At 44.0% G+C, this 21,835-nt stretch overlaps 1 protein-coding gene across 1 annotated transcript in view; it reads right to left on the bottom strand.

Annotated features, from left to right (window-relative positions):
* Nucleotides 1–21,835, bottom strand: part of CTNNBL1 (catenin beta like 1) — a 173,524-nt gene that overhangs the window by 94,203 nt on the left and 57,486 nt on the right. The window contains exons 5-7 of the mRNA XM_081097760.1: nt 18,514–18,611; nt 9,680–9,773; nt 3,946–4,037 (exon numbers count right to left, since the gene is read on the bottom strand). Of these exons, the coding sequence (XP_080953886.1) occupies nt 3,946–4,037; nt 9,680–9,773; nt 18,514–18,611 (284 nt within the window). The remainder of the gene's footprint in view (nt 1–3,945; nt 4,038–9,679; nt 9,774–18,513; nt 18,612–21,835) is intronic.

The raw sequence follows: 21,835 nt of genomic DNA, 5'->3' as shown, positions 1-21,835 counted from the left end.
AGTAAAAAAACAAAACGGGAACAAATACAATATTTGTATTGGCATGTGGCCCGCGGGCTGTAGTTTGAGAACCCCTGTATTAAACTGTCTGCACCTAACTACTTAATACATGGGGCAGTTATATCCTTTCTGGCATAGGGATACTATAAAAACAAAATTCTGAGACACTAATTGCACCATGAACTGAGAATGGACATCTATGACCCAAAATAACATTTCTTGGTCCCGAATTTCCTTATTTGTAAAATGGAAATAATAAAATAACATCTCTTGGGGGAGTTACTATGAGAATTAAATAAGATATGGAAGTATCTAACAGTAGGTACTAAAAGTTTTTCTGATAACTGGAATCAGAAATATCCAGACTAGAATCTCAGCTCTAACAATTACCTGCCATTTGATCTTGGCCAAATTACTCTGCCTCTCTAACTCAATTCCTCTCATGTTAGGTGGAAACAAATCATAATTTTCTCATGAGGTAATTAAATAAACTAGTATATAGTTAATAGGCACCCAACAACTGAGTTCCCCTCTATTGAGAATTCCTGATTCCCCCCAGAAAATCTGCAGTTTTTTGCTGTGTATCACTTCAAGGAGTTTCCAATTTGCCCAAAGTAAACAAAAATTTTTAAAAAATCAAAATCTAACTTCATCACTTTTTTCTTAAAATACAGGTCCTTTGATTGAAAAACTGGCATGAAGGAGTAATCTAATCAGAAAGTCAAAATGATTAGGCCCTTCAACTTCCAATGCTGAACACTGCAATGCTTCAGACCCCGAAAGAGATGCTTTTGGGAAACAGCCTGGCAAGAGGGGGAGGCTTTAAAGCTAGCAAGGCCGGCTGTCACATGCTCTCCCACATACTTCCCGTGGGGTTTGGACAAGGTATCTCCTCCTCTCTGGGATTCTTTCCTCATCTGTAAACTGGGGATAGCAGCACTCGCTTGGAGAGTTGTTTATGAGGATCAGAAATAAACTAGTACATATTGTACAGTGCATACAGTATCTAGAATAACCCTTTGTACACGATAAATAGCCAATGTACAACACTCACACAGGGAAAACTTAGTGGTGTAAGTGATGATGATGAAGATGACAACCAAATATTTTAAACTGATGGAAAAGAAATAAACGATGGGCTAGGTGAGGAAAAAGGAGAATAATCTTTAATGTCTAGCCAAAGACAAAAGTTACCAGCCAGACATGACAGCCTCCAAGCTTGCAAAATACCAAACTGCCAAATTACGAGGACATTTAGTCAAAATTAGAAGAAAGGAGAATTCATTTAGCAGCCACAGTCCCTTGGATTTGGCAAAGTAAACCAATGGGACTTGGAAATTCTGGGGCTCTCTTCTATCCAGGAGCTGGTAATCCTGAACCTTTCAGCTGTCAGAGTAATTACAGAGTCAAGCACAAGTTTGTACTCAGCATGCACTAGCCTTGAATAAAATTAAACTTCACCTTTTTGGGAGCTGCTGCTTTTTTGGAAAGTACAAAATAATTATGCTACCACCCGCAGCCAGAAGCTTCAGGTTATTTCTGCAGCTCACCTCTGTGCTTGGAACACATGGGGCAGGTTCAGACACATCTACAGCCCTGTACAACTGTCAAAGCAGACTGGCCTGTAAACTGCCAACTCCTGGTCATTGAGGCTAAGGACCTAGCATTAACCAGTTGTACATGTTGTATAATAAAGCCAATACTCAATCCATTAGCTTATTTGGTGAATGTTGCAACTGTTTTTAAAGCATTGATTTAATTGAGAAACAAAAGGGGAATCTTAATTTTGTTTCTTTAGGAAAAAAATAAAATTTGGGGGTTTTGGTGTAATTTTCAATAGTACATGATATCCTAAGAAGTTTGTATTCCCCATGGAAAAATAAACTGCTGCAGTGTCTCTCACACTACTGTTATTTGCTTACCTGCTAAACCATTTAATGTAATCATCTACAATGGATTTCATCCTCATTAGTACAAATTAGTGATTTCATTTAGTGGATGAAGAAATCCAAGCATATCTCTATATATTACTAGGTGACCAATACAAAAAGGAGACTCGTCAATGTGCTACACACTTAACATTATTCAAGGACTACTGAATAAATATACATGATCAGTAAAGTAGCATGGCTTTACCAAGTAATGTAAACAAATAATCTAGGATGCTAGTTCTTAGATGCTAGCATGTATCAGAATCACTTGGATGTTAAGATAGGTTGCCGGCTCCACCCCAAGCTGGACAGATTCAGTGGGTCTAGTGGGATGGGTTCAAGAATGTGTATTTCTTTTTCTGAAGGGAAAGTTATTCTTTTTTTAAAAAAATTATTTTCTTCATTGATTAAGGTATTACATGTGTTCTTATCCCCCTATTGCCCCCCCCCACCCCCACCCTCGCTCATGCCCTCACCCCTCAGTGTCTGTGTCCATTGGTTATGCTTATATGCATGCATACAAGTCCTTTGGTTGATCTCTTCCCCTTCCCCCCATCCTAAGAATGTGTGTTTCTGCCCAGCCACCATGGCTCAGTGGTTGAGTGTCGACTTATGAACTGGGAGGTCATGGTTCAATTCCTGGTCAAGGCACAGGAATCCCCAGTGAGGGGCATGCAAGAGGCAGCCAATCAATTATTTTCTCTCACCACTGATGTTTCTCTCTATCCCTCTCCCTTCCTCTATGAAATCAATAAAAATATATTTTTAAAAAAATAAAAAAAGGAATGCGCATTTCTAACAAGCTGCCAGGTGATTCGGATGCTTCTGGTCAGGATGGACACCCTGAGAACAATTGGGGGAAGATGCAAATATGATAGAAACTCAGTCCTTGCTCTTAAGGAGCTTAAGGGTATTTGGAGGAAGACAATGAGCACACATAATAAAATTCAAGTCTGCCAAGTGATGAAGAAAAGATGCTCCATGAAGGTCAGTGTCACACAGTTATGGGTATATAACTGGGAGAACCCAGGTCTGCTAACCCCCACAGGAGAACCAGTAGGGAGAAAGTAAAATGGTTGCTATTCAGGAAAGAAAGATGGCAGTATGGACTTAGGGTGGAGGGCGGGGGGGGGGGGGGGGGAATGGTGGTGGTGGTGGTGGGGGGGGGAGAAGAGTGGTGCTAGGGAAATGGTGCATAAAAGAGTCTGGATGCTTGGATTTTAATTCTAGTACTATGAATTTGGGCAAGGCACTTAATCTCTATAAGTATCAATTTTTTATCTGCAATAGAACTTAATACACTTCCTTCCAATTCTAAAAATGATGGGAGGATACATGAAAGAGTAGGGATTTAAGCTGGTTAATGAACAGTGTATATAATCTAAAAATAAATGAAAGAGATAGGAGTCATTCCTGGTGGAAGGAGGAGCATGAGCAAGACAAATACAGAAGTCACAATAATTTTGACCTTTGCAGAGCAGGGGATAGGTAAAAGAGATGTCTGAAAGATAATAAGGCCAATGTTTCAAAACTGAGAAATGGAAGGTCAGACAGGCCAAGTTAAGGGGCTTTAAAAAATACTATGTATTTCTATTTGTGAAACACACACACACACACACACACACACACACACACACTTCTATATGTGCACAACAAATTTCTGGAAGGATAGATAAAATACTGTTTGCTAAGAGTGGCTGCCTCTGGGAGGTGGAACTAGAAGCAATCAGTAGAGTGGAACTTTTACCTTCAGTTTTATACCTTCTGTATCATATGCATTTGTTTGTATTTCTACAACAAGTTTGTAATATTTTCAGAGGTATTAAAGTCTATTTTTAAACTGTTTTCTTTTAAAACAAACAAAAGAGGAGAAATAAAGAAAGAGGCAAGAGATACCAAAAAAATTCTCAAACAAGGTCACACAGCCTGGGGATAACAATCAATGCGAAAGACCCAGCATGAGCCAGGCTCACACAGAGAGGTTTGACCTGCCTTCCCACAAAGCCAAACTTACCTTCAGCCTCTTCAACAGCCACTGCAGAAGACCCTGCTGGGCAGCCTCCGTACACATCTCCGGCCGGAACTCAGCCATGTTTTCCACAATAGCTGAAGGGAGACAGACACCAGTCATTTGGGAAGACAACTTAGTTCCATCTGCAACAAGCCTGCTTCCCATGGCCAGCATTTTATTCCTCTTTCTACTTCTCTGTATTCCTCCCAGCCAGATGATGTGTTGTCATTTTTAGATTAACCAGGGAGATGTTGTGGGCTTCTTTTCTTCAAGTTATAAGTAAAAGTTATAACTGAAAATGATGGAGTTCACAAAAGGAGTAAGTGATAGACTTTCTGTGCTAATAGGGAACAACACTAGAGCAGAACACACAGAAGGGTGGATCTTTACCTACGAAGATCCTCTTAGTCCTCATTGTACTAGAATACCGGAGACTATGACTAAAGAGACAGAAGCCTTCATAAAGACCTTAGGAAAAAAATCAGGAGATGGTGAATTCATAGTCTCTTCCTTTCCTGTTTCATCCACGTTCAGTTTTCTTTGCTTGGACTGCAAAGAACCAAGCATAATCTTAATTGAAAAAAATAATGTGCATAGAGGCGAAAGGCCATGCTGGCAGAAGTAACTGTCTGGTACTCAGAAGCAAACATAATTGGTCCCACTCTCTCCAAAAACAGCCAAATTGCTGCTTAATAGAGAAATTAAAAATTAGGAGGCCAAAAAAGTTATTGCGTAACTATGATATTAAAAAGTGGGACATTTAAAAAAATTACCTATAGTCCCATTCTAACACATCCAACGCTTTCATTTCATTTCCTTTATGACCTCTTCCACCCTATCTCCCAGAGTATCTACACTAATAAAAGAGAAAAATGGTAATTGGCGTACGGCGCTACCCTTTTCATTGGCTAATCAGGGCTATATGCAAATTAACTGCCAACTAAGATGGCAGTTAACTGCCAACAAAGATGGCGGCTAATTTGCATATGTAGGCACAATGCAGGGAGGCGAAAGGGAAAGCAGGAAGAAGCCCCCTGCCACTGACAGTGATCGGAAACCCAGGGGGGAGCTAAGAGCTGGGGGGACAGGGCCCTGCCCCCCAGCCATGATCGGAGAATCAGGCGCCTTTGCCGCCCTGGCCAGTGATAGCAGGAAGCAGGGGTGGAGCCAGCGATGGGAGCTGGGCACGGTCGAAGCTGGCAGTCCCGGGAGCTAGGGGTCCCTTGCCTGGGCCTAAAGCGGAGCCCACGATCGCGGGGCCGCTGCAGCTGCGGGTCCCTGCTGCCCGAGCCGGACGCCTCAGCCGGAGGCGTCCTGCAGGGGCAGGGGCGGAGCCCGCGCGATCACGGTGCCCCCCGCTGCCACTGCGGGTCCCCGCTGCCCGGGCCGGACGCCTAGGCCAGAGGCGTTAGGCCTGGGCAGGGGCGGAGTCTGCAACCACGGGACCTGGGGGTCCCCTGCCCAGGCCTAATGCTTCGGCCAGAGGCGTTAGGCCCGGGCAGGGGCAGAGCGGGAGATCACGGGGAGCTGGGAGTCCCCTGCCCAGGCCTAATGCCTTGGCCAGAGGCGTTAGGCCTGGGCAGGGGCGGAGCCTGCAACCGCGGGGAGCTGGGGGTCCCCTGCCCAGGCCTGACACCTCTGCCGGAGGCCTCAGGCCTGGTCAAGGGGCCAATCCAGTGACTGGCGATCGGAGGGTGATGAGGGTCAACTCCTCTGGCCGAGGCATCAGGTCTGGGCGGAGGGCTGGGGGTCCCCTGCCCAGGCCTGATGCCTGGGCCAGAGGCATCAGGCCTGGGTGGGGGGCGGAGCCGGGGATTGGAGGGATATGATGGTCCCCTTGCCCAGGCCTGAAGCCTGGGTCAGAGGCGTCAGGCTTGGGCGGGGGGTGGAGCAAGCGATCAGAGGGAGATGGGGGTCCCCTGCCCAGGCATGATCCCTGGGCCAGAGGCCTCAGGCCTGGGCGGGGGTCAGAGCCAGTGATCGGGGGGAGATGGGGGTCCCCTGTCCGAGCCTGACACCTCTGGCAGAGGCGTCAGGCCTGGGCAAGGGGCCGATCAGGCGATCGGAGGGTGATGGGGGTCTACGCCTCTGGCCGAGGCATCAGGCCTGGGCAAGGGGCAGAGCCAGCAATCGGAGGGGTCTGGGGGTCCCCTGCCCAGGCCTGACGCCTGGGCCAGAGGTATCAGGCCTGGGCTGGGGGCAGAACCAGTGATGGGGGGAAATGAGGATCCCCTGCCCAGGCCTGACGCCTCTGTCAGAGGCGTCAGGCCTGGGCAAGGGGCCGATCCTGTGATTGGAGGGTATGGGGGTCAACGCCTGAGGGCTCCCAGTATGTGATAGAGGGCAGGCTGGGCTGAGGGACACTCCCCGCCCCACACACACACCCAGTGCACGAATTTCGTGCACTGGGCCCCTAGTCTACACTAATAAAAGAGAAACATGGTAATTGGCATACGACTGCTACCCTTTTCATTGGCTAATCAGTGAGATATGCAAATTAACTGTCAGCCAAGCCAAGATGGCGGCTGGCAGCCAGGCAGCTTGAAACTAACATGAGGCTTGCTTGCCTCAGTGACGGAGGATCATTGGAGGAAACCAACGTTCCCTGCCTGCGGCTGCAGGCCTCTGAGCGGGCAGTTTAAGAAACACTGTAACAAATACTGCTGGACTTCAGCCAGCAGATTCGCAACATTGTAAGCAAAGGCCAGAAACCTACTCTCAGCCTCGGAGGCAGGCCTAAGAGCTGGAGCCAAGCCTCAAGGTAAAGCTGGCACAGAATAAAAAAGAAAAAAAGAAAAAAAGGAGCGGTTGGGAACTTCAGTCACTCCCAGTCTGAAAACAGCCCTCAGCCCCTCACCCAGACTGGCCAGGCACCCCAGTGGGGACCCCCACCCTGATCCAGGACACCCTTCAGGGCAAACCAGCCAGCCCCACCCATGCACCAGGCCTCTACCCTATATACTAAAAGGGTAATATGCCTCCCGGCACTGGGATCAGCGTGACAGGGGGCAGCGCCCAAACCCCCTGATCGCCCTGCGGCTCTGTGTGTGACAGGGGCCGGGGCCCCAACCCCCTGAGCAGCCCTACTCTGTGCCTGATAGGGGGGAGCTCCCCCCCCACCCCCCGACGGGCCCTGCTATGTGTGTGATGGGGTAGAGACATAACCTCCCCATCGGCCCTGCCCTGAGTGCGACAGTGGCGGCGCCCCAACCCCCTGATCAGCCCTGCTCTGTGGGTGATAGAGGGCGGTGCCCCAACCCCCTGATGGGCCCTGCTCTGTGTGTGATGGGGGCAGTGCCCCAACCAGCTGATTGGCGCTGCTCTGTGCGTGACAGGGGGTGGCGCCGCAACCTCCCCATTGACCCTGCCTTGAGTGTGACAGGGGACGGTGCCCCAACCCCCCAATTGGCCCTACCCTGAGCGTGACTGAGGGTGGCATCACAACCTCCCAATCTGCCCTGCTCTGTGCATGACGGGGTGGCGCCCCAACTCCCCAATCGGCCCTGCTCTGAGCCCGACCAGGGGCTGCACCTAGGGATTGGGCCTGCCCTCTGCCACCCAGGAGCAGGCCTAAGCCAGCAGGTTGTTATCTCCCGAGGGGTCCTAGACTGCGAGAGGGCACAGGCCGGGCTGAGGGACCCCCCCCCCCCCTGAGTGCACAAATTTTTGTGCACCGGGCCTCTAATGTTATTATAAAGCAGATAGAATTCTGTGTTCTCCAAGTACAATGCTTGTAGGAGAAAGGGTTAAAAAATCACCACCCCCTTATCTTCTTCCTCACTCCTTTGTCCATGTCAATCTTCAAGTTAAAGTATAACAGGGCAGCCTTGGATGATGTTGCTCAGTGGGTAGAGCTTCTGGCATGTACCTGGGTTGCAGGTTCAATCCCTGGCCCTTGTCATGGCTCATACAGGAGGCAACCAATTGCTATGTCTCTCTCACATCAATGTTCTCTCTCCCCGTCCCTTCTTCCCTTCCACTCTCTCTAAAAATCAACAGAAAAAATATCCTAGGGTGAGGATTAACAAAAACAAAAAGAATAACCGGGCAGCCCCCTCAGGGAGTGGGACATAAAGCCTTGGGATCAGAGTAGCAACCAGACCCCTGAGAGATGATCATTATAATACCTTAAATTACTTACTCACATTTTCTAAGAAAATCAACTCATTCGTATTAATCAACTCATTCTTATTCTTCTGCTTATATTTTAGATGGTTTCCTATTGCCCATTAGAATAAAATCCATAGTTTACAAGGTCTTCCATCATCTGGACAAATTTACTCCCCTAGTCCCGTCTCCCATCACTTCTACTCCCACTGCTATAGTGCATTTCTGTTCTTTCCCCAAACTCAGGCCCATTCACGGCTTTGCAAATGCTACTCCCCTGCCCAAGGATCCTTCTCACATTTCTGTCAAAATGTACCGGTCTTCATATTCAGCCCATTCAGCCCCAGTGCTACTTGCTCCTCTACAGCAATTTGGAGACCCTTCCTCTTCACTTCCATAGTGCTCTCCACTAACTCCTGTTAAACCATCTGTCACCCTCTATTACCTTCCCTTTCTGTTCCAGACCATCCCATCAGTCGGCCTCTTAAGAAGTAGAAGCAAGCCTAATTCCTTTTCAATCTGCCCAGTGCCTAGCACAGTGCCTGACAAACGTCAGGTGCTCAATAAGGGAGGGAGGGATGACTTTGCTGAGCTGTTGGTAGGTGACCAAGCTGAAAGTAGACAGATTTCTACAGATTGCCAGGCTGGTACTTTTTCCATTACATCAGGCCCTTTTAATTAACAGTCAGTTAAGACTTTGATAAGCTTTCCATTCAGCAAAATTCAGCATTAGGCTAACAGATGGCAATGCTAAATTCTGGCTGTAGACTAGGGCCAGCCCCCAAATTACTGATTATTGTGTTCTCTCTCCTCTTACTCCCTAGGTACTCCCTTTTTCCTCCTTCTTTATGATAATCTTCAAGAAAGAGAGTATAAAACTACAAGAGAAATCTGTGCCAGACACAAAAGAGCTGAGAGAAAATCTAATCTCATCAAACTTTCTGCTTCTGCTGGGCCTCGTTCATTTCTCAAGCTCTACTTACAGATATGTCACTTACGGCTTTATTCGACAGCGACCAGTGATAAAGAGGACTACCCAAAAGCATGATTTTAAATGAGCTATTGGTTTGGCAACTTTACAGGGTGGAAGACTGGGGAGGTGTAGGAGGGAAATCCTGCAGAGGAATTCACTTTCATGGACACATAATGAAGGGGAAGCCAAGGTAATGGCAATATTGCAACCCACAGTTTACACGGCAAACTGCACATAAGAACAGAAACACTAACTCTTTCTCAAATAAAATGTCCTATAAAGATACACAGTTGTTCAAAAGTTTGTAGTTCCAGTGAAAGGAAGAAAAACCAACATAAGAAGACTAAAAAATTGTTTAAAAAAATATGTATTTTTTTCATAGACTTCATCTTAACTTTTGGAGGCAAGCACCTGCTAAAAGAAGACAGCGGTTTGCAGGAAGGTGCATTTCTGCTTTTATTACCTGCAAGCCAAACCAAAGCTGCAGTTATATGAAATTTACACAAGGGTCTTCATTTCTGAAAAGGCAGTTTGGGAGCAGACAGAAAGAAAACACTACTGCTGCTGACTCTGTTATGAAGGAGGAAGGGAAATGAGCGCCAAGCCCCACAACAAACACAAAGAAACTCGGAGAATGCTGGCTGCCCCGGCCCTTACCCAGAGTGTTGTGCACGCCGTCCGCCTCCTCTTTCACAGACTCGTCCAGGCGCTCCAGATTCTGCACGAGCAGTGCTACCACTTGTCCGTCCACCTTCAGCCCGGGGAAGCAAAAGGAGAGAGGGATGCATGTCACAGAGTAGTACTCACTTCTCTACTGAAGGAACAAAGTAAATAACCAGCCGCCTATGGTTTAGCGCGTGCTCTCCCATCCCATTATCCTTGAGCTGTGGAGTGACTCTGAGTCAGGCATCATTCTTCCTAACTTAAGACTGAAGCTTAAGGAGACCAAGTAAAATTCAAGGTTACAAAGTGATGAGTGACAGTACTAGTACACTTGAACCTTGGCCTTCTGAAATCAAGTTAAGAGTTCTTTCTACCTTCCTGTGGTAGTTAAAGCACCTTCCAAAAATGCCATCTGAAGTCAGGTCAACAGTTCACTTAAGTCAAAGCATGCTTCTCAGCCACAGGACCAAGAGAGGTTTAGTTGATCGGTTACTAGCCATACTTTATAGTGGCCTCAAAATTTAGGGTTCAACTCAAAACATTCCTAACTTTCCATGCTAAGCTTTTATGAAACTATTACTTCTGATGAATCTCTAATTCCTTTTTGAAAAGAGTATTAACATAATAAAATGCCTTATATTTATATTACATAAGTAAGCAATTCTATTTCTCTCATAATTTGATTCACAAAACTCTTAGAAGAACCTTTCAGTAGCCACATCATACAGCTGATATTCAAGAGATGAATGACTTAGCCAAGACCACACAGCTACTCAGCAGTGAGACCAAAAGCAAAACCAAGCTCCCTTCTTAGGTGAAATAATGCTTATACTACTTCACACTACCTTCTGGCACAATTTTAGGTTTGGGGGAGACTGCCCTCCAGGTAACCCTGAGGCAAAACAGGAAGGGGCAACTAAGAAAATACCTAATCTTCAAGAAGTGATTACATATCTGGTAATGAATTTCTAAGTAGTAGCCAATAAGTAAACCTGTACAGGAAGATAAGATCTCTCTCATTGCCTCAGTTTCCTCACTAGGGCATGAAAACAAGTTGTAAAGATTAAGTGAATATATGTGGCACGCCTTACCCTGGGTCTGGGTCAAAAATTAAGGTGAGAGTTAGAATCTAGCCCTTTATCCATTCTTATACCTGAGTATTCACTGCTCATCTCCCACGGGCTAAGAAAAACTCAAGTTTTTGGAAGGCAGGCACCTCGTCCTCATTCATCTTGGTATACTCTTCAAAGCCTAGTGCAATGCTATACCTAGCAGACGCTCAGTAAATTTTGCTAAATTTAAATTAATTGATAAAACACTTCTCCATTTACTCTCATGTAACCATCACAGCTTTTATAGGTGAGAAAACAAAGATCCAGAAAGGTTCATTAGCCTGGCCAAAGTCATAAAGCTTGTGGCAGAAGTGACCAGCTCTGGGACCTTACTTTTCCCCTTCATACCCTATAACTTTGGTGAGGGAAAAAGAAAGGAAAGAGAAGGAAATAGTCTCATTCAACTGACCCTTCCTGAGCACTATAAGGCACACTACAGACACAATGCAAACTGAGCCTGAGGATAAAACAATGGCAAGAGAGATGGATCTTGAAATAAGACCTCTACTCTTTCTCAATGAGACTTAAGAGAAACATCTGGACTGGGGAGAGGGGGGCTGAAATTATTGACTAATTTGCAATACCTGAATCACAAATGAAGATCTCCTTTATGCCCTGGTATGAGGAACAATGTACTAGTGAAACACTAGCTGCATATTAGAGGGGATACTGATGTCAAAATAGAGAGCACCCACAAATACAAGGAAGAGCTGTTTTCCCCTCTTCTATGAAGGAGATACACAGCTAGCTCTCAAATCGCACAGCTAGCAAAAGCTTCATCGAAGAAATCCACTGCAATGTTTTCCTTAATTAATTGGACAATTTGGGTATGTGAAAGAAAACACAAAAACATCTGGGGGAAAGATGAACCATGTCACAATTCGTTTTTCCCTAAATCACCCTGATTGACTTCTAATCTCCCCGAATCCTAAAGCAGCAGACACTGCAACTCCACTGGGTATCACACGGCTTGTCAGTTCTGCAAACTGCTTCACCAGGTTCAGTCGCTTACCGCTGCTTTATCTGCACTATTTCCCTCCCTTTCCTTGCTTCTTAGTTGTTTCCCAGCTCTGCTGTCTAGAAAGTGGTGGGGACAGTGGCATAAGCAACACATTCAAATCCCGGGACTGAAGGGTTATGGAAAATGTGTGTTTGGCCAGAAGAAAATTTTTTTTTGCTTGCCATGCAAATCTAATTTCTAACAGACAGCCTTTTTAAGCTTGCAAAGTGTGAAACTTTATGTTTAGCTGGGTTAAATGCAAGTTTATCTGATTGCAGGAGGGTCAAAGCCATCAAAACACATTTAGCTCAGAAACTCTTGGAAAATATTTATATTATGTATAGCTCTGGATATCGCCTAGTAACAAACATAAATTAGCATTCTGTCTTACTCCCTCTCACCTCTTGGTTCTACCACCTTCATGCCTATTTTTTGGAACTGTGACTATTTCTGAAACTAAAAACAAATGCTGCTTAGGGATTAAAACATTAAAGATTGTTCAGTCAGAGCAACCCTAGCCTTGGAAATCATAACTGTTTAAGCCTGACGTTTTCTGGTAAGTTCCTGGTTATTTCTGCTTATTTCTAGGTCTCCCAAACAATATTGCAGCAGGCCCTACTGAGATAAATTTCAAGGGCATGATCAGACATCCTTTTCCACTTGACCAGAAAGAATGGATACAAGAGAAAAGGAGGAAATAAAAAAGGGACAAACGGGGGGAATTTACTGAGGGAATCATTTCATATCTTGTACAATCTGCCAATAGGCGTTCTCAAGAGGTTAACTGGAGTTTTCCTACTGAGTAAGAGTTCTGGAAATTCCTATTTTAAAAATAATACCCCCCCACCCCCAAACACACACACGAACCCACACTGAATCTTGATTAAGCAGTAAGTTTTAAGTAAAAATATAATTATATTGTCATAATGCAAAATTTATCCTGTTGCAACCTACCTAATAATATTTTAGTTTCCACTCTTGCCCCTCCAATCCATTATCCACATAGCTGTCAAGAGTGTTCTTTTTATTTATTTAGTTGTTTGTTTGTTTTGTTAATCTTCACCCAAGGATATTTTTTTCCATTGATTTTTAGACAGTGGAAAGGAGGGAGAGGAAAAGAGAGAAAGAAATATCAATGTAAGAGAGACTCATCGATTGACTGCCTCCTGCACCCTGTGCCTTGACAGGGGCCAGAGATACCCTTGACCGGGAGTCAAACCTGAGACCCTTGGGTGCACAGGCTGACACTCTAACCACTGAGCAACACTAGCCAGGGCAATATTGGTCTTTTAAAAATGTTAGGTCTGACTACATTACTACTCCCTGCTTATGATCCTCCAATTACTCCCCTTCACACAGGCAATTCCACCCAAACTTCCTACCAAAGCCTAAAAACCCCAGAGTGGCCTGGCCCTGACTGTGCTCTCTCCCCTCGTTCCAGCTGTGTGCTAACAGTACAGGCCTTTTTTCTGTTCCTCAACTATGTCAAGCTCATTCCTGCCTTGGGGCCTATACACTTGTCCATCTTGCCCTTGGTCATTCTGATGGCTGTTTTCTTCCTGTCATTCAGAACTCAGGCCTTTCCCGACTATCTAATCCAATGTGATTTCCCAGTCATGCTACATCACATCACTCTATTTTAATTCTCTATGTAAAGAGAATCACTATCTGTTTCTTGTTTACTTACCGTTTCTCCCTGCACTAGAATATGAGCTCCACAAAAGCAGACTTTGTCAGTCTTGTTCACTGCTATATACCGAGTTCATAGAATTGAGAATATACCAAGCACTCAATAAACATTTAGTGAATGAATGAACAAATGAATTTTGCTTGGGAGCAAATACAGATAAAGGTGAGGCTGTTAACATAAGTGGAAAGGGACAAACATGACAGGATCCAGAAATTTATATAATAAGTGCTCTCAGAGCAGTGGTTTCCAACCTTTTTTTGGCTATGCCTAAGCATCTCTAAAATCCTGATGCCCCCTTCCCCCCACCCAGGACATATTATTATTATTATTCAAAAAGTGAACTCCTATTCAAGTGGAGGAAGCCTCAAAGGCCATTAACTTGGTCTAAACAAGTTTCCAAAGAACATGGCATCCATGAAAGACAAAAATAAAGGACAGATGAAGTACTAAAGAAGAAATCACTAAGAAATTGTTAAATAAATAATAATATGAAGTGATATGAAAAAGTAGCAAATAAAGTTTCAAAACATATAATAGCAAACTGAAATGCATAAATATGTCACAATATATATTTATATACTGTACTAGAGGCCCAGTGCACAAAATTTGTGCACTCAGGTGGGGTCCCTCAGCTTGGCCTGTGCCTCTCACAGTCCGGGAGCCCTTGGGGGATGTCCAGCTGATGGCTCCCCGGGGAGCAGGCCTAAGCCATTAGTCAGACATTCTTAGCGCTGCCACGGAGGTGGGAGAGGCTTTCCCTCCACTGCCACTGGGCTCGCCAGCAGTGAGTCCAGTTCAGGGCTTCTGGCTGAGCAGTGCTCCCCCTGTGGGAGCACACTGACCACCAGGGGGCAGCTCCTGCATTGTCTGCCCGCCCCCTGATGGTCAGTGTACGTCATAGCGACCAGTTGTTCCGCCGTTGGTGGATTTGCATATTAGCTTTTTATTATATAGGATATGGGGCCCTTAGAACCATAAGAAACGCAAAAATTCACTGTTAATAACTCATTCTCGAATTGCCCCCCCTTAAAAATAAAATTGCCCCCCTGTGGAGCGTGTGCCCCACTTTGGGAACCACTGCCTTAGAGGAACCCTGCCAAGCCAAACAGCAACCTGCATTGACAACCAGCAAACACCAAACCAACACAGGCCTTCAAATGAAGTTGGGTTAATTGAGAGCAAGAATGGGACTACTTGCTGAATGGGACTGGCTCTCTACATCAAAGTCACTTTCATTAAACTCATTTTTGGTTGTTTATTTCTTTGTTTTTGTTAATCCTCACCTGAGGACTAATTTTTCCATCGATTTTCTTAGAGAGAGTGGAAGGGAAGGAGTGAGCGGGAGAGAGAAATATCAATGTGAGAGAGAGACATCAATCGGTTGCCTCCCACATCCATCCTGGCTCGGGGTGGAGATCCTGCAACCTAGGTACATGCCCTTGACCAGGAACTGAACCCAAGACCTCTTGGTCTGAGGGCTGATACTGTAACTACTGTGTAAAACCAGCCAGGGCTTATTAACCTCTTTATAGCAAATGGTAGCTCCCAGCCATACTGACCAGCTTCCCGGGCCAGCCACATTTCCACCGCCTCTGGCTGTGACCCCTCCGTCCACCCTGACATTAAAGCCTCCTCACAGAGGCCAATACCTGCAGCACTGCTGTCCCTGCTGACTCCTCGCCAGCAGAAGTGATCGCTCCCTCCTCATTTCCACAGAGGCTTGACTCTCACAACCATTCCTAATATACTGCCTGTGTTATCACTTATTTCATCCTTTTGTAAAAAACTAAACCTCTATCCTTCCATGTCTTATCTAGGCCCACACCCTTAAAATGGTTTTTCTTTTGTGTTTTGTTTTGTTTTGTTTTTTTAAGTATTTGTTCTAAGTGTTTTTTGAATATCTGTTGAAATGAAAAAAATGTTTGTTGAACTCAAAAAACATTTCACTTTGTGGTAGACGTTGACATTTACTAAGTATTTCATATGTGATTTTATGAAGGTAATGCTCAACACTTATTGGGTGTTTATACTGTGCCAGGCTCTGTTCTAACCCATATCAAATATCTCATTCATTCCTCACTTCAGCCCTGTGCAATAGGCACTACCACTGCTATCCCCATTTTACAGAGGAAACCGAGTACCAAAGGTTAGGTAACTTTCCCAAGGACACACAGCTGGTAAGTGACAGAGCTGCCACTCCCCTGACAGGGATCACAGTTCAGGGAAGACAAGCTTAGATACAGATGTCTATAAGCCAAGGTGACAAGTGGCAGGATGTACAAAGTGCTAGGGGAACACAAATTCTGCTGAGGTGACGAGTCAGAAAAAAAACCTCAGAAGAGAAGAGATAAGGTTTAAGTTAGGCTTTAAAGGATGATCAGGTGTATTCCTGGTAGCCCAGGAGAAGCAAGGTTTACCAAGCTGAGACAAATGTGAGCAAAGGCCTGGGACTGCCAAGCACATGGCAAGATTTAGGACTGGCAAGTAGAAAAATGACTATAATTTAATCAAAACTCTCAAGAAGTCTAGTCTTCTTCAGAGAATTGTCATCAAAGCAAATATACTTGCATTTACTGCTCTTCAGAAGAGTCTACGTCCCAGGCTACCAAGTCAACTTGTTATAAAGCACAAATATTCACCTTTTGCATAAATCATAGCAATGGGTGTGTACCAAATTTTAAACTCCAAAGATGCCCGAGAATGCCAGGAGAGCACTCTCTTCCCACACAAATGTGCTCTTCTATTGCTTAGGACTTCCAACTGGGAAAAAGACCAAGGCAATAACTGCAAACTGCACAGCACAATAAATTCTGCTACATGCCCTCTAGCCTCTGCTCATGCAATTCCAGGCCTCTGATATTGGCCCCAAATTAAAACTGTGAAGACAACTCAACCCTTATAATATGAGAATACTTATCAAACATCTTCCTGAATGCAGCACAAGGGCAGGAAAAAAAAAAAAAAAGGAAGACCACCCACTGAATCTGCTCTCTAATATTTACTGATGGCTTCTGACTGGCTGCAAACAAATAATATATGGGAGTCTAGGAATGTTCCATTGTTTGTGATTCACACCAGACTGACCATTATAAAGCCATAAAAGTCAAAATCTTAATAAAAAATAAAAAAAACTAAACAAAACAAACAGAACACCCTGTGTAGCAGCTATGTAATGGCTCCCCAGACTGAGAATGAACTGTTTCTTCCTAAACAAACAATAAAATCTTCAAGGTCCAGCATTTGTTGGCGGGCTTGGCAACACAGAAAACACAAAGAGAGCTTTTGTGTGAACTGCTGTTTCTGAGTATGTTTTACAGGCAGCGGGCAGGCTAGCCGTTCCTCTCTCATCTCCTCTATTCACAGGCAAAGGATGGTAATTAAAATCAGCCCAGGGACCAAGCAGGAAGGCTCATTCAGGGCCACTGTAATTAACCTCTGAGAGGTAAGACTGCACACATGACACTGTGGAGACACAGTGAAGGAGCAAGTGCCACAGCCTTCCTTCGGATGTGCCTCAAAACAAAAGGACACCCCACATCATGCTTTTCTTTCTGAAGAAAAATAAAGTTCCTGAATTCCACAAAAGTGGAAGTTTGCTCTAGGAAGAAAGAAAATGGCAATAGAAATTTTCATCATACTAAGTCACAAATGGCCCTGCTGGACTCCAGCCTTGCTCTTTATAAAAGAGTTCTTCATATCCAGTGGGTTCACAACCCCTTCATTCACACCAAATGCCAGCAGTGAGCACGGCACAGGAAATTTCTAGTGTCAAGAACCTTGAGGGAGAAAGGGTGAGAAAGGGGTGGGCAGTGTAACAATGAGATCTCAGAATCCCTTGGGACCCCAATCCCAACCATTCTGATTCAGTAGGTCTATTGGGCCAGAAGGTGGCCTAACGAGCATGCCAAAATAATCTAGTACAAGTGGCTGCAGAGACCTATGATAAACTCTGCAAACTGCATCAAAACCAGTACTGACTTCCTACCTGACAGAAAAGATGAGACAACAGAAAAGAAGGAAAACCTCTTGAGCTCTGAAGAGAGTGACGGCTCGGTGAGTGGACAGAAATCCACAGGAAGTATCGGTAAGAGGCTGGACTAGACTCACTTCTGCCACTGGCCAGCTGTGGTGCCTTTTCAGCCTCTGAGCCCTCTCTGATCACAGGCGAGAGAAGGAAACTGGTGTGGTGGGAAAGGACTGTGGAGGGATCAGAAGATGCTGGCTCTAATCTCAGCTGTTGCAGGGACTAGCTGTGTAGCCCAGGGAAAGCCTTCGTTTTTCCATCTGGGGTTCCTCACGTGTAAATGAGGCGAGGGGTCTACTGGTTCACCTCACATGTAAACTCCCTTTGATTGGCTGCTGCCTGGAACAATAGCTGAGGCAGATTCTGAGGCCTTGCCAAGGCTCCACCAAAAAGAATGCCGAAATCAACTGGCCCTGTCTTCTACAGGCAGGGTTGCAACTCTGGCCTGGGTGAGCCAGAAGGTTTGTTCTTATTTTTAACATTCTCCAAATCCCTGTCTATGAAATAAGTAATAATGATACCTGTTCTACCCTCATTTGGAATTATGAAGGCCAGAGGAGAAAAGAAACATCCACGAAAACTTTTTGTGAAAAGGTCAGTAGCAACACAGTTGAGTGTAGAGGAACAGGAACATGGAGTCAAAGAGAACACAGGTTCAAATCCCAGCTGAGTGACTATAGGCAAGTTGTTTTGTCTCTTTATGCCTCAGTTTCATAGCGGTAAAGGGGAATAACAGAATAATACCCACCTGAGAGGATATGGTGAGGACTACATAGTGATATTTCATAAATGTTAGGCCTCTATAACCCCTTCCTTAACATAGTTCCAAAGAACAAAGTATCCCATAGGTTGCATTTCTACTTTTTCACTCTCCTCATCCAGTCCAGCCTTGCCTCAGAGCTCTACCTGATACTCAGATGATGCCACTTACAGAGACAGTGGCGGTGATGATGTCAACACCTCACACAAACCTGCAAAACCCCAGAGGGATGTGCAACTTACCAGAGCATCGATGAGTACTTCTGCTCCCTCTTCACTCTCATGGAGGGTGTCTATATCTGTTAACTCCTGAAGCAAATCAACCACAGCTATGGACACATGTGAAAAATGTTAAGGATATCACGTACATACTGAAACCCTACTGGCATTTTACTAAAACATTTGGTTCCCTCCCGTTTCCTTCTCAACTGCTTCATCACTGTTTGCCTTTAACACACTCTGATTTTATTACATCTCTTCAACAAGGTTCTACTCACAGAGGGTGTTCAATAAATGTTGTTAACTGACTGTCTCTTTCCTATGTTGCCTTCCTGGCAACTTCTTCCATAGGTTCACTGTATTTTTTAAAATTTCAAAACTTCGAATATGATCACTTGGGAGGTTGCTTTTCCAGTGAGAAACACCCTTAGCCTTAACTCATAATTTAAATTCTTGGAACTCAGTATAATCTTAACTATCTTGTACAGTTCACCTTCAAAGGCAGTAATGATTTCTAAGATGACATGGCTGGTATCTTCAGAGACCAAGGCATGACCAAATAGATTTAATATGTAAAGGGGAGGATTTACACTGGGCCGTGCTAGTGTAGAACCCACCAACCTCCCTTTCCCTCAAACACCACGCTGCTTTGGACATAAAAGAAATGTAAACAATGAAAATTGAACACGAGGCAAAAATGGAGAAAAAGAGGGACATATAAGTGAATGAAAACATGAAGCAGAGAAAAAAGAAGTTATGTTTGGAAACTGGAAGCCAGAACTAAACTAAGTTTTTCTTCCCTCACCTTGGAGACACACACACACACACACACACACACACACACACCTTGCTCCATCAACCTGCATTTACTGAATGCCTACGATGAATAATACACTGTGACAATGACAAAGGCAAATTTATTCTTCATTCTGGGCCTCAGTTTCCTCACCATAAAATGAAAACATTAGATAATCAGAGACATTTAAAAAATTATACACCACAGGGAATTACTAACATGTAACAAGTGAAAAATACAGAAACATTAACTGCGGATGTCTTGAAAAAGCAGCAATCAACTTGAACTGAGAAATCAAGAATTATTTGTTAAAAGAGTGGTCAGAAAACAGGCAACTAAAAAGATGAGGGCAGGACAACAGGAATAAAAGCAGAGAGATTAGAATGCACAAAGGCATATAAAGAGGAGAAGAAATGGAATAGGAGGGAAGAGATAAAAGCATAATGGTAACCCTATAAAATAACAGTATTTTGAAATGCTAACCTAACAGCTGTGTGCAGGCGGCACGAAAGCATTATGAATGTTGGGGGTGGGCAAATGGGAGGCAGTTGGGGTGTATGGGCGAGGGGTGGGAAAAGCAACACCTGAAGGAGGAACAGCTGTTCCAAAACTACAACAAAAGAGTCCAGAAATGAGACAACAGGGTCAGAATCAGGGCAGTTTCACTAGAACTGGAAAGAGAAAAATAAAAGATATAGGACATATTAACAATAATGATAGAACTTGCTAACTGCCAACTGACATTCTAGGTATTTCATGAACGTCTTTTGCTGGGGGAAAAATTATTTGAAGTTTCATTTTATTCATCAATAACTGACCAGCTGACCATCATGAATAAGTAAATAAGGTTCCTGTGTCTTATTCTTTCACTCTTTAAAGTCATATTTGCCCCAAACATAGGAGTGCTTTAAAACTTAGTGTGGCCCAGCCAGCGAGGCTCAGTAGTTGAGCGTCAAGCCATGAACCAGGAAGTCCCGGTTTGATTCCCGGTCAGGGCACATGTCTGGGTTGTGGACTCAATCCCCAGTAGAGGTGCATAGAAGGCATCCAATTAATGATTCTCTATCATCATTTATGTTTCTACCCCTCTCTCTCCCTCTCCCTTCCTCTCTGAAACCAATAAAAATATTTTTAAAAGGAAAAAAACTGACAATGGCTGTGGTTTTATATAGAAATATGATAAATGTCTAACTTTTACCAAGCAAAGTTTTTTCTTATAATATTCCAGTGTACAGGGGTGGGAAAAACTAGGTTTATAGTTGTTCATATGGAAAATAGTTAATAAATAATAATACAAAAATAAACTGTGTTTCACATACAACTGTAACTCACAAACCTGCTTTTGCTCACCTCTGTATATCTCCTTGTCTACTCTCCTGCCTCAGTTGAAAAGTCAAATAATAAATGAGTTACCAGCTACCAGATCTGGTAAACATCTCATCAATCCTACCATTAACTGATTTTACATAAATTCCCAACTTTCATTAAGTAGCATTTCAACAAGGCAGTAATGAGTCCGTAAGTGTAATCATCAACTCCTGGGTAATATAATATGACATTTGAAGGTCATTTGAAGACTAGAAAGAGGAGTAAGAATGTGAACCACAGATAGACAGATGAATCCTCAATGTTGAGAAAATTCAGCATGGCCTGCCACCCATCCAGCATTTCTTCACAAGCAGACTCTAGGCACGGGTGATAGGTTTTTCCACTGTATTTACAATTTCATTTCACGAGGTAAAAGGCTCTCTGGTCCAAGTATAATAGGAAAACAGAGAGCCTGTCTCTCTGTGAATTACTAAAACACAGTTTTTGATAGCCTATTTTGTCATGTCAGTAGAAAGACCACCCAACTCACTCCCTTTGTACCTGTCCACTACTGGGGCAATAAGCTAGTATAATAAGAAGTGAAGTCGAAAAAACCAGTGGGGCACAAATGGTCCATAACACAATGGCTCTTGGAAAAAGAGGGCTGTCTACTTCTATTTTTTGGCTCTAGATATTTAATTTCAGGCCTGATCCCTAATACAGTCCTGGTATAGAAACTGAACATTAACCTTATTAGTCTCAAGTAATGTTGTTTTGTGTGTATTTTTAAGATAAAGAGGAACAAGACATAGTAAGCGGGTAGCTTTTTTAAAAAGTCATTTCAAAAGGGCTTCCTTAAGAAAAATGAACCAGGATAGATTCAGAATATATAATTGATTTAATAGAACAAATAAGGGGCTTTCTAAAAAAAACAAAACTTCTTTCTTTTATTCCTAGAGTAGGATAGTGATTATATATAACTCAATCCAGATGAATTTCAAAACACAGACAAAAATGGGTTGTTTTTTTTCCTCCTTTTGAAACAGTTGGCAGAGGTAGCTAGATTGAACCAGGACTCTTAATTTCATCCCAATCCTAGATCAAGATCAAACTAGTATGAGGGAGAAAATACACTCATTCAATATTTGTTAAGTACCTAGTAAATGTTAGTGGGCACTGTCATGCTACAGGGAAAATGTCCAAAGCAAGCTACAACCCCCCTGCTTTGGGACACAGAATTAA

The sequence above is a fragment of the Myotis nattereri genome, assembly GCF_964212035.1.
Source record: "Myotis nattereri genome assembly, chromosome: 8".
Taxonomy (NCBI): Eukaryota; Metazoa; Chordata; class Mammalia; order Chiroptera; family Vespertilionidae; genus Myotis; species Myotis nattereri.
The sequence above is the reverse complement of the archived record's forward strand: the minus strand, read 5'-3'. Positions and strand labels throughout refer to the sequence as shown.